Consider the following 13,535-nt stretch of genomic DNA (forward strand, 5'->3'; position numbering starts at 1 on the left):
GCAAAAAGAATGAGACGTATAATTGGCCGTTAAACTAGGTACTCTTCGAGCGACCTTCGCCGAGCGAGAAAATAATGATACGAGAGCCTCGAAAATGCGCAGGAAATTGACAGCATTAATCGCCAAAGATGGTGGTTTGAAAAATTACGAGTTGATAAATAAAGTCGGATTTGGTTGGGAATTCTCGTAGACCTCGATTTCGTCTTTTGTTTTTTTTTCCAATTTTTTATCTAAAAAAAAAATCTTTAAGAGATTATCGTCAAATTAAGATTATCGTTGATCGATGCAATCTTAATTAGCAAATTTAATTTATTTACCTTGTTCGCGAGTTTTTGCAGCAAATTTTGAATATTGCGTAAAAGCGAATACGAGTACTCTAAACATAATCATTAAACGAAAAGTACAATTTGAATTCCGGAACGAATAATAATTTATACAGCTTGTCTTAAAGACATTTGATGTTCATGGGCAGAACTATGAATTAACAGATGCTTCATTACGAGATAAGATAAGATCCTCAGGCAAAACAGGGCGCAGTTCCGGGATGAAAATAAAAGAAAAGCCGCGAGCGACGGTTGATTATAGATTTTCTGAGTGGCGTCACGCGCCATGAGATCATCGGCATCGGAAAATGTGAGCGTCAATTCCCGCGTGTGAGATACTGCCGTTAGAGAAACAACGCTAAGAAGATTCGCCCACACGGCCTCTGCACCGAAGGCAGGCGATAATACCTCGTCGTTACATAATAGCGCATACACATTGCGCATAATTGCGCATAAACACGCTTATCGTGCGCGATGCCGTGTGTCATGGGTTAGGCAAACAATTACTGTACGATTACAGAGCAATTTGTCCCTTTTTATACAAAAGCCCTGAAACAGAGATTTTCCAAGTATTCTAATTCCCGATTGCTCGGTTGACCAACACATCTTCCATCATTTTCGACTTTCGTCTTACAAAGCAAATCGCAAAGCGTAAGTCATGTTATCAACGCAAATCGTAATGATTATAGAAATTTAAACAGAATTATATTAATAATTCTGGCTCGTTTCCAATGTAGATAGACCTTTAACCTCAGTTCAATTTTTACTCTTCTTCTATTTACAGTTCTGAGAAAAAGATGAAGAATAAACTGACTTGAGATTAAAGTTAATCTATAATACATTGCATTATATAATGCATTACGAAAAATTTCTGGCTAAAAATGGACGAAGCAAATTAATATCAATCAGAATTCTGGTTATTTCAACTAGAATTATAATAGATTTCACTAAAAGAATTCTAAAACTTATCCATATTCACCAATCCAAATTTCGATTCATACAATCATACTCCTTTTTCAGTGTGGAAACAGGCATTATCAATCATTAATCGAGTTTTCTGTGAGATTCGGACAGTTCATTCCGTTGCCGGGCTACGTAAAGGGTAACAGGGCAACGGTCAAAGAACGCGCGATGAAAGGGCAGCAGCTGGGTATTATTCTGTATTTTCATATCTGATTGTGCGCACACCGGCGCAACGTGGAACAGAGCGCTGCTTTGCAGAGATAAATCTGCGTGTTACCCTACCTTTCACTTGCGCACGTGTGCATTGCATCTTGCTGCCCTCGGGGTAAAGTCGCATAATAAGGCGCGAGATTAAAAGCGGGCGCGGGTGGCGATGCGAAATTTACGGTGCGTAAAACAGGGTAGTTTCTATCGCGTGACAAGTCATTTCTGTCGCGGCAACGCTGACGCGAATTATCCTCTCGCGACGATTGACACGTCGTAATTAAAGTTTATGCGAGGGCTAAGATGTGATAGTTTAAATCCAGAACTTAATTTTAAATCTAGATCTTTAGAACCTTCAAGATTTTACTTCATTTGACGATCGGTTCTAGCAATTTGTATTTATATATCCGAAAATTGTAAACACGTCAGAATTTAAATACATAAGTTAAAAAATTGTCAGTTTATTTATATATACAAATATATTTTTTTTTACAGTGGCCACACGTGTTTTTATCATCGATTTTCATCGATTTTACAAGTTAGAAAATTTTCAATTAATATATATATATATATATGTAAAATATATTTTATACATGTATTGCATTTTGATATATGAATTACATTTTTTTATAATAGCCACACGCACTTCTATCGTCGACTTCCATCGATTTCATCTATATCTTTTCTGTTACGAAAAACGACTCAAGAGGAACGCGTTTCGAAAAGAGCATGGTGTAATCGTGCCTTAACGCGAACTTCTAACACAATCGCATTGCATGAGATTACGGGGAAAGAGAGAGCGAAAAGCGAGACTTATGCAAATTTTTATTCGCTCGCAACCTTTCCGCGTCGCTTCGAGGATACCGCGTTGACGATTCCAATCTTATTAGCATCAACATTATTAAATTGCTTGTCAATTTAATATGTGACATTACTATTCTAGTCACGATTGCGTTTTAAGACCAAAAAGATTTCTGTTTGCAAAATTTATGTATATAAATTTAATCTGTGCGAAATATTTCAGCACTAATGCCGGTATTCATAGTCGGATTTTATATTCAAGTTTTAAGATGTTATGAACCAATCAGAGGGCTGTATTAGCATTTTAAAACGGTCTTAAAATAAGAACAGACTATGAATACCAGCCGAAGATTCGCTTTAACCAAAAAGGTTTATATTCTCTTAATTGATCCAATTGACATGTTTGTCACAGAAATTTTATTGCGATGAAAAAAAATGAATTATGAAAAAAAAAAGTTTGTCCTGCGGTTCTCTTATTTGTATTCGACGAACAAGAATTTAGTCGTCAAAATACGGGTGTCACGAGCGTGATTACGTCATGACCGTGAAGTATGCATAAATCATAAAAAGGTAGAAAATTAAATGTACGCAAAGTTGTTCGCGTTTATGCATGAATGAATAAGGCAGATAGACATCGATAACTGACTGTATAACATGGTAGATCAAAGATTGATTTTTCAGAATTAATTAAGAGAGTAAATTGAATTTTCTTCGCGCTGCAAGCTCGATTAAATTATATGTTTTCAAAAGTTAATATGCGAGGCATGCTAGATGTACATGGCATTCGACATAGTAACGCTAAGATTCTGTAATCCGCTATAGAGCGTAACTTAACAGGAGGCTGAAATATTCATAGATATGTAATCAGTGTGCAGAACGTGTTGCTCTAATAACGCTCGAAACTGATCCCTCGGACTTTGCCGGACGACCGGAAGTTCGAATGTTCATAAAGGGATGGTCGGAGGTTTCGCGGAAGATCGTCATTAGCGCTTCACGGCTATTTTGAGTTCTATTAATATCTCTGAAATCAAGCGAAGCGCCGTGGCTTCTCCTTGCCAAGCCCAGGTATGATCTAATCGTGATCGTATATGCGCAGGGTGTAGCAAAGGAAACAGAACTGCGCTCATCTTCGATCAAAGATTTAAGTGAGAAAGAAAAAAGAAAGGCAAAAGGAAAAAAATTTCATGGAATCTACTTAAAATTCACTGGATAACGAAAGTGTATAATTCATAAACATGCCACATCAATATGTGCCATCGATTCTAATTGCTACTTTCACCAGAATGATAAATAGCCTCGCATTAATTGTCAGTAATTATTTAGTCAATTTTCCTATCATTTATTTCGCGGCTGTGGAATGTTTAATTAGTTTGATTTGTAAGAATAATTTATATTAGACGATAAATAATCTTGTTGAACGATGAGAACTGTCTGGCCTTTCGCGGAACTACCGCAAATAACGCGGCAATTAATGACAGAAACTAATAATCGTACGGCATTCGAACGAGAAATGTCGCAGAACTCCGATGAACCTTGGGAAAGATATAGACACGAGGATGATATTTGCGGAGTGTTGCAATCGTGTACTCGAGGAAGTTCCTCTTCGAGTAGCCGCAAACATTTTATGTTGCGATCGATTGTGCAAACGGAATGCAACAGCGGAGTTGTCGCCGGATGAACTTTTGCTCTCATCGTCGATCTCGACGGCGGATTATTTATCTATCGAGAAGCGAAGGTGCCAATTGCGAGTGCGACACGTAATATTTGCAACCGAAATTCGAACGCCGACAAGCCGAGCAGTCGCAGCGTTGCAAGGCCGTACGTTTCGAAGCAGGATAACTTCAACTTCGGTATGGATTACAGGCGTGGTACGACGCTTGAAACAATACACCGATACGATATATCACACGCGATTCTATCGCTCTGAATGCAATATTATGTAATCTCCCTGTCGGTGAGCAGATAACGCGAATCAGCGACCTCATTGTATCACCGTTCAAGGAAACGAAATTTTATGTAACGGAACGGCGAACGACTTCCCTCTTCAAACGTTATTTCAATATCATCAATGTTGTTCGTTCTCCCTTTGCCGGAAATGTGGAAGTAAAATTCCGATCGAGCCAAGATATCGACATGTCATTAAATCGAAGTCGGTTGCGAAGTACATGGAACTGTGGAAGTAGCGTATATTCTCATCACGCGGTCTTCGGTAAATATTCATGATGTATACGTGTAATGCTAAGCTGCGAGGAGGACGAGGCGGGGCGAGCAGACAGATGGAGGAGTCTTCCTGCATGCTAAGGCAGGATCGCCGCGTGTTAAACTCTAGAGCTGCACGATGGCAGCACGATACAAGTCTTCGTGCGCACGTTGAATAACGATATGCGCCGCGTGGTACACTCGCGCCTTACTTTTCATCGTCATCATCGTTATCGTCGTCGTCATCGTCGTCGTCGTCGTCGTCGTCGTCGTCGTCGTCGTCGTCGTCGTCGTCGTCAACGGCGGCAATGGCGAGCTTAAATTAAGTGGTACCCCGCAGCGCCAGAGAATTCAATCAGTCTACTCACCGTCGGACGACATTGCCAAGGGTAAAAGATCACCGGCGGCCTTCAGTTGATCGAACTTCTCTATTAACAGGAGCATTCTGTAAGCAGAATGGACGACGAATTTATATAACGTTGCGATTAAAGAGTTTATGGTTTCATTATAACGCATCGCACTGATCAATTAATTTTTAACGAGGAAGAGAAAAATTTCTTGAATGACTGAATTATGATTAAGAGATATCCCGTGAAATTCTATGCAGACCGAAAGCCGAAAGACAATCGCTTTCTCCGTCCATTTCACTTACTTGGCTTGCGGCACATTGTGTTTCCTTTGCAAATCAACGCGTAATCTCTCGCCTACGTGTCGATAGATGTCCGCCAGCGTGTTCAGAGCAGTTTCCCGAACCTTTTCCGACGGATCCGACAGCAGCTTTACGATGCTCGGAATTACCCCCGACAGTGCCATCTCATCTGCTCCATGTCTGGAAAAATTCAAATTCCATTAAAAAAAAAAAATTTCTTTTCGTAAATATAATTTATTTCAAGTAAACATCACTCACTCGTTCAACGTAGTCGTCAACAGAATCAGGGCTTCCTCTCGTAATTTTGCATTCTTATGATTGAAGGCTGGACGAAGTCGATCCAGAAGATTTTGAGGCGACATGCATCCCTTTTCCATAATTTTCAGGAGCACCAGTTGCGCCTTCTCCCTGGTAGCATCTTTACTGTCACCTGTAACAAATGCGAATTTAATTGTCGATTCGTATACACATGTAATTGGGATCGAATCTTATCTTTGGATCCCGCGTGTGCGTGCGATTATTCTTGACGTCGGCTTCGCGGAACAACTGAAAGCGATCGGCAGACCGGTTCTCGACAAATATGGTACATACATCTGTCATAGACTTTTTTTTTTCAACCTTATTAGAGGCGTTTAAACGTCACTCTGGATCGTTCTATTTGAAACTCATTTAACGATTAACGATGATTCATCCAATACGCGGCGAAATGTTCGCGAAACTCATCACACTTTCGAGATACAAGTCTATAGGGATGGTATAACTTTCTAATTAATGCTTGATATTAAAATTATCCCCTACTATCTTTACATCGCGAATACGGAATATTTACAAACCGAAATGTACACGAGCTTCTATCGATGCCAATTATCGACCATCGTGAGCCGTTTGTGGAATTATCGATCGTCGTAAATAATAATAGAAATTTTCGATATCGCGTATCGTGCTAGTCGATTCTTCCTCGAAGACGATTTACGAGACAAATGGGTGGAACAAATACGCCCTGTACTCACCTAGCCTGTCTATCGTCGGCTGGATGATGGTGGAGATGTAAGGTTTGAAGTCGTGACCCATCCGATCTGCGAGATACGTGAGGATCTCTAAACCATTCTGGACAACCTGCAAAAGAAGAATACGTACGTCGTTTGAATTTATGGCGCATATCGACCGATTATAGCCGCGATGGCAATGATTGTCCTCCTTCGGTGGGATCGCGTCGTCGCTTTCGCGTGAAGCGGTCGGTGCATCAAGGCGATCGAGGTCTACCGGTTAATTTAGCGAGCACAGAAAGCGTTTATATGGAATTCCATTATGGTATATTAATTAAATACTTCCAACTATGGCGAAAAAGCAGGTTAATAATAGAAGCGCATTGGCGCGATTGCTCTCGCATTCTTCGCGTTTGAAAAAAGGAATTGAGGATTATGTCATTTAAAAAGTATCTTATTTTTATTATAATAATTTTTGTTTTGTTAAATATAAGTATATAGAATAAGTATTTAAGATAAGATACATGAGTATATAAGATACATGAGTTAAATAGGATAGAGCGGAGTTTTCTAGTCCATTTCTCGCGATAATGTTTACGTTTCTCAACAGCACATGCTGATTATTCAAAGGTTGTGCTTGTGCTTTCAAAGATCATGATTATATAATGTAATTATAAGTCATGTCACTGCAAAGAGATATTATTTGCTATCATAAATTTGTGATGATTTTATTTTTATATTGATATACAATATTCTTTATTTATTCAGTATTTTTCCTTGGCTGATAATCCAACGAAAAAAGATTCAACAACAAAACAGAGAAAGAAAGATATCAGATATCAACTATTCTTTTAAATAAAATCCAGTAACTCATTTAACAAAAAAAAAAAAAAATAATAAATCACTTTTTCCGATCAACAACAACTATGATATAAATGGAGAGAGTATGAAAATAGAGGAGTAGGCCTAAGAGATCGTATCTCTCGTGCAATGTTGACAGCTCGCGTGATGCAAACATATCGATCCAGAGGGAGACGAACTCCATCCTCTTGAAGACGGAGAATCGCTGCTGTGTTTGCTCTCATTCGTTAATATGCGAGTCTCGCCAGACGCAAGTGCACTTGTGATTACAACCTCAGTAATACGACACGCGTAGACGGAATGCCGTTTCTGTTAATCAAGAGAATGCACAATTCAATTAACCCACCCAGCGAATTTCTAATGGAACGTTTGTAATGTAGTACCTGCTAAACGCACGCGAAAGGCGACTGCATAGTAATTACGGTGGAAGTCATAACACAAATCACTGAGTAACGCCAACGATAATGCTATATCTTTAACGTGTCGATTTTAATATCCCATAATATATAACATTTACATCTCGCACCTAAAGAGGATATCTAGGTGAACGTTGCTAAATTTAATTTTCCATTGAGCAGCTTGTACACTACCGTCACAAACTACAAAGTGTTTAAACGTCGCAGTACGACGTTTAAATACATTTAACGAAGTGCTATACATAGGCGTATAAACCTATTTTCGAGCCACGGGGTAAACGTTCTCTCAGGGCTATCGTCTGGCTGTGACATCATTGCTCAGTACCGAGAATTTTTGCTCTTCTCTTTGGTTTTGCTCTTCTGTGCTATTATATTCAATCTCTCGATAAAACTACATGCATCTCTGATCCATTCATGATTGTACTATCAAGTGACTTACACATTATATTTCTACGCTACACTGCATTCGTAAAACGTAAACATCTCGATAAGATCTATATTTGTATCTACATATCTTTGTTATCTTTCAATATCAATTGCAATAATTATCTATTAAGTAAAATAACGATAAACAATTAAAACAACATAGAAACAATAACACATAGAAAAAAATTTGCTAAATCTTAATATTAACATATTTCTTTAAATAATACTAAACATTTACTTACGGTAAATAATTATTCAATAAAAAAAATGATAAATCAAATTAATGATTTTTGTATGAAATAAAAGATCTTTTTCAATGCATAATTATAACAACGTAAACAAAAATTTGCACCTAAAAATATTGTCTTAAAGAATCATTGTATATATAAATTAATCAATTGAGGTAAGAAAACACATCTATGAAATTAACACGACATTCTATTAATGTAAAAAAAAATACTGATAGTTCCAATAGCACTTTTCATAGTTCAATAGTTCCTTATAAAAGTTTAAAAAAATTCTCCATTTTCTATACTAAAAAAAATCAAAATTATTGGAATTTCGTCCTAAAACAAAATTTCAACAATTAATAATTTTTATACAATTTCGAATATTCGTACTCTGTACGTCGCTAAATAAAAATTTTCGACAAGTTATTATGACAGATCTTCGTACAAAGCGCATGTACGACGAAAATCACCGGTGGTTCTTTGTAGCGAAAGGACAACAGAAACAACACGCGAGAAGAATAGTCATCATACGAAGTCGTCATCATACACGACGGCATGTGTGTGGGCGAGAGATCCACGGCCTTACTTGTCGAACTTGGGTGCACGATCCGTTAAAACTGTTGTTAGCGCTACGTGGGAGGCTGCGCACGTTTCTTCCTTCTGCACGCACGCAGAAACGCATCGCGTTCGCGAGGCGCCACGTGATCAGACGGAAAAGAGATCCTCCCCCCTTCCCTCCCGAGGGAAATACACGCCCCCGTCGAAAATACAGGACGCGTATTTTCGGGCATACGAGATATATCTGGTATCAAATACGTCGCTGAACTTCTTGGCAGTTTAACAGAAAAGCCACAGGAAACGAGACGAGATCTGCCGACGACGGTTACGAAAGCGAACACGAATGCGGGAAAGCCGAGTTAATTTTCGTCGGATTTTCGAGTAATATTCTATGGCATAACAACACGAGACGCGTTTAATTATTTTGGGATAAAGAATGACAATTATATTAGGATTCTCGAATTTTAAACAATACAAAAAGATATAGTAGGCTAAGAGTAGGATGAGAGTCAGAAACGATAAATGGAGCAATTATTTAATAAACAATCAATAATCAGATATTGGATTGATGTTTATTGGATTCTTTATTTTGAACGTTTCGACTCTCTTTAGAGTCTTCCTCAGCAAGAATGATACAAGTATAATTAGTTCACACGTCTATAATGCTTAAGTCACTCACAAATTGACGAAGATGCAACGTTGTTAATCTGACATTTTTAGAAAAAAATCTTATTAGAGTGATAGATGCGTAAACAATTTAAATGACTTATCATCACGGACATGAAACATTACTGTACTGAAACTTTGTTGAATATATTAAAACTTAAAAAGTAGAAATGTTAAAATCAAATATTGTATAAAAATCATACATTTTTAGAACATAAGAATATTCTCAAAGAGGTCACACAATAAACATTAAGATAAATTTGCAATTATCAAGAACAAAACACTATATATTGTTGTTAAGTCAAATGATAAGAACCGCGATAAAATATTGTATAAGAATTAAAAATTGTGAAAATTATTAAAATTGTAAAATAAAGAATTACATAATAATTTGGGATAAAGTTTACGATTTAAAGATTTAGATGAGTGGACGATTCATTTCCTTGGAATGTTAACGCGCTCTTCAGCAAAGCTCTTTGTAGATTCATCCTGCGACGCGAAAGGCGAGAAAGGGAAAAATGCAAAATTTCACCGTGTCGAGAGTCGATCGTCGTGCGATTTGCAACGGACTATATTTGGCAGCCCATATTCCTCGGTTATCTCTCTGTGCGTCGTGAGACAAATGTTTCTCAATACGCGAGATAAGCGCAATTCGATAATGTCGTAGCATTTCTCGTTTTCGTTTCACTTTTATTGCAACAATTCCGAGGCAAAGCGGCACTATATAATCTTAGTTCCAACGGTAATTCCAACGTTACGGAAGAAGAAATCCTCGAGTATACACAAAATTCACGGAATCCTAAGATAATAATCCGCTCCGAGTTTACGAGGCGGACATATTATACGCGGCATTCGTATAAAAATGCTTGAGATAAGCGGGACAACTCTCTTGTAATCGAGCAGCTCAGCTCTTGAAAAATAAGTCGGTTGAGAGTCCCTTGAAACCGATTCGGCGATGACATGTATTTTTCTACTTTCCGATTACGGACAAAAAATAAATCGCAGAATGCGTTAATATTTTCTCTTTTTCTTTTCATTTTTAATTCTCCAACTGCGATCTAAATTCTTTTGACATAAGTAAAATTTCACTTTCCAATTTCTCCAAAGTAAAGAGAAGCGAAGTGGTTCTCCCTCCTAAAATTTTATTAAAAATCGCAGGTTGGCAGCAGTCAAAGATAAAAATTATTTATAATATAATAAAGATGTTGAAAATAATTTGCATTTTCCACATTTTTATGAAAGTTTAAATTTTTTCACATTTTTTTGAAAGCCTACATTGAAAAAAATACTAAATTTTAATAAATATCTATTTGAGTAGTTCTAAATAAATATTTACTAAATGCAAATATATATTTATTTGATACAAAAACCATTAATTTAATTCTATCATTTCTATCATTTCTTTTAGTGAGTAAATATTTATTTATAGTGTAAGAGAGAGAGAGAGAGAGAGAGAGAGAGAGAGAGAGAGAGAATGTTTTCTTAGCACCATTCAAAGAAATATGTATTAAAATTTAGTAAATATTCTTTTCAGTGAACAGCAAAAAAACTTGGGTTAGATGGAGAGATTAAAAATTTGTTTGCAGACAAAGGGTTAAGTCACCGCGAATGTTGCAAAAATAGATATATTTTGCGCAAGTAATGAGTAACATTATGTAAGAGACGTAAAACGTTTGCGTGCGCACACTGCACGTATGTAAAAAAACATCGAGGTGAGGGTGATGTCATACATTAAATCCTGAAAAGGAAACATCTCCGTGGCGGGGCAAAAAAAAAGTGAGTAGTACATGACGGCTGTAGAGGCTACGGTAGTTCGGTTCGATTCACGTTTTGTCCTGTGTCCTTGACATCAATACACGGTGCACTCGTGTCTTGCAGAAATGGTGCAGTTATCGTTCCGTAAGGAGAGACATTGTTAAGTCTAATTACACGCGACGATTCACAGGCGACCATGGTTCGACAACAAAGAGTACTTTGCGCTTTAAGACTCTACTTATCTACATTTTATGTCTTTAACGTAAAATATGATGATGTAAAAACAATGCATTTCATTCGTGTCGCTCGCTTGACTGCAAAAATAAGCCAAACACGAATAGGATTCTTTTTGAAATAGGTATTTACATGAGAAACAAAATTATAATATTTTACAAGTCGACAGTATTTTATAAATCTCGCTCTCGCACTTAAATTCAGAATTATTATTATTATTATGCCTGATTTAAATTATTTTTAATAGTTAGTACACTAAAAAAAAATTAAGCATTATTTCAATAGCATTATTTTAATTGAAAATAATTTTGTTACTTTTAATAACATTATTAATGAAACAAATACATTATGCTCTTGTTTTAAGATTTTATTTGTTTTAATACTGTTATTAAGTCAAGATTATTTTCATTCTTTTGGAGTGAGATTTCACTCGAAGAAATTTAAAGAGTAACCACAGAAATAAATTGATTTACATCTTGACATATAGAAGTCAAAAATAATAAAATGTTATTTAACTTAAGGAATTGTTGGATTGCTCCTTTAATATCTAACAAATGGAACTTTTCATTTAGTAATAATAATCGTCACAAGAATCGTTTTATCTTTGTTATTTATTGAAAGAAAGAAAGATAGAATGTTTGTGTCGACTTGTGTTATTAAATGATAAACCACTGTGTCAAAAACTTAAAATAACATGAAAAATATCTCACAGCTACAAATACAAAATGTAGATAAAAATACGAAATAACAAAAATGTAGAAACAATCTAGCAATAAATGTATCTTAATATCAGAAAATATCATGGAATTAAAAAGCAGAGGAAGTTTAACAAATAAACCATTATACATCGCCGGTTCTTTCATTTCAATTCAAGGAACCGGGACAGAAAGAAAGTCTTGGCTAACAATTATAAGGAATAACTCGTAAAGGAAACATGCTTCATTTCGTTCTCTCGGCTGTCTGCCAAAATCGCGAATCAGAATGAAAAGCGTTTCACTGAAGATTAAGGATAGTCTGCGACTCTCTTCTTGCCGGACAAGGTGTATTCATTAAGACTCTACCAGCCGAGAAAGCGGAGCTTTTTTTCAGCGATGCATACCCTATTCTTACGATCGAACACAATGGATCGTCGTGGGCAGTGAACAGCTGAAAAGGCCCGCTTTTAACGCACTCCGAGTTTATCGTCCTCGTTTTTTGTTCCCGTCCTGTCCTCGAAGGTGAAAATGTGACGCGTGCACTTGCGGATTCAAAATTCGCGCGACGGCAACAAGTGGCGTCGAACGATAATCACTCATTCACGTTCGATTCTCGTCCGAAATTTTAATCGTAAGAATTAAGCGCGACACGCGCCTCTATATTTCGCTGTCTATATTTCGTTTAGTTTACTGACGTCTGACTTGCCAGCGCATTATGCGAACTGAACGAGGCATTGTGAGAAGTGTATGACGGTCGCTCTCTCGAATCGAGTGGAAGGGCATGAGTTCCATAATTAAATCACAAGAGCACGTTCTTAAATCTAAAGGATACCAAGTAAACATTTGATATTGAAGATGCAATTTTTCCCTGAATGCAACTTTAATCAGCGAACGAAACTTGGAAAGTGGAAAAGATGCTCTCTACACTGAGAAAAAAACATTGTTTATTTGACTAAAGCTAATTTAATTCATCTTTATTTTTTGGTTGGAGAATGTATGTATAATTTAAGTCAAATATAACGTTTGACATAAATATATATATTTTTCATCGAAAGACAAATTAATTTAGTCAAATGAACAATTTTTTTCTCAATGTAGAAGGAAAGCAACTTGTAATTTTGAGCAAATATACAGAATTAATGGAACTCTACTTCCTCTCACATAGATCGTTGCGGAGATTGTTATGAAAATGCAGGAGTTACAAAGAAAAATACGAAGGAAACGGAAAGGTGACTCGAACGACAATAAAAAGCCGCGCTAAAAATAGCAATGAACGCTCGATTGTATTATATATACAAATACGCGTGATTTTCCCTATGTATATGCGTATCAAGCATGTGTAAGTTCATACATCATGTAGGAACATCCAATTTTTAATCAGAACTTGTTTCGGCTATCTACTTGTTATTATCCAAAGCAATTTTTGTAAAGCTTCCCGCCAATGAAAATGGAAATGCAGAGTGACGTAAGGCGATCGATCTTTCAATAATATCGGTGATGATAAATTTTTTAATAAAAGTTCATGCATGTATCAATTTCAAACACGGAAAAGTAATTCGATAAGTAAAT

The 13,535-nt window shown here is 36.7% G+C and overlaps 1 protein-coding gene across 5 annotated transcripts in view; it reads right to left on the bottom strand.

Moving 5' to 3' along the window:
- Positions 1-13,535, bottom strand: part of chb (CLIP-associating protein) — a 47,785-nt gene that overhangs the window by 26,100 nt on the left and 8,150 nt on the right. For all 5 annotated transcript variants that reach the window (XR_015546388.1, XM_011067564.2, XM_011067565.2 and 2 more), the window contains exons 2-5: positions 6,150-6,255; positions 5,398-5,569; positions 5,143-5,319; positions 4,859-4,935 (exon numbers count right to left, since the gene is read on the bottom strand). Coding sequence is in view for 4 of the 5 variants with exons in the window: in XM_011067564.2 (XP_011065866.1) it covers positions 4,859-4,935; positions 5,143-5,319; positions 5,398-5,569; positions 6,150-6,255 (532 nt within the window). In the remaining variant the exon portion in view is untranslated. The remainder of the gene's footprint in view (positions 1-4,858; positions 4,936-5,142; positions 5,320-5,397; positions 5,570-6,149; positions 6,256-13,535) is intronic.

The sequence above is a fragment of the Acromyrmex echinatior genome, chromosome 10 (genome assembly GCF_024713525.1).
Source record: "Acromyrmex echinatior isolate Ae372 chromosome 10, ASM2471352v2, whole genome shotgun sequence".
NCBI lineage: Eukaryota > Metazoa > Arthropoda > Insecta > Hymenoptera > Formicidae > Acromyrmex > Acromyrmex echinatior.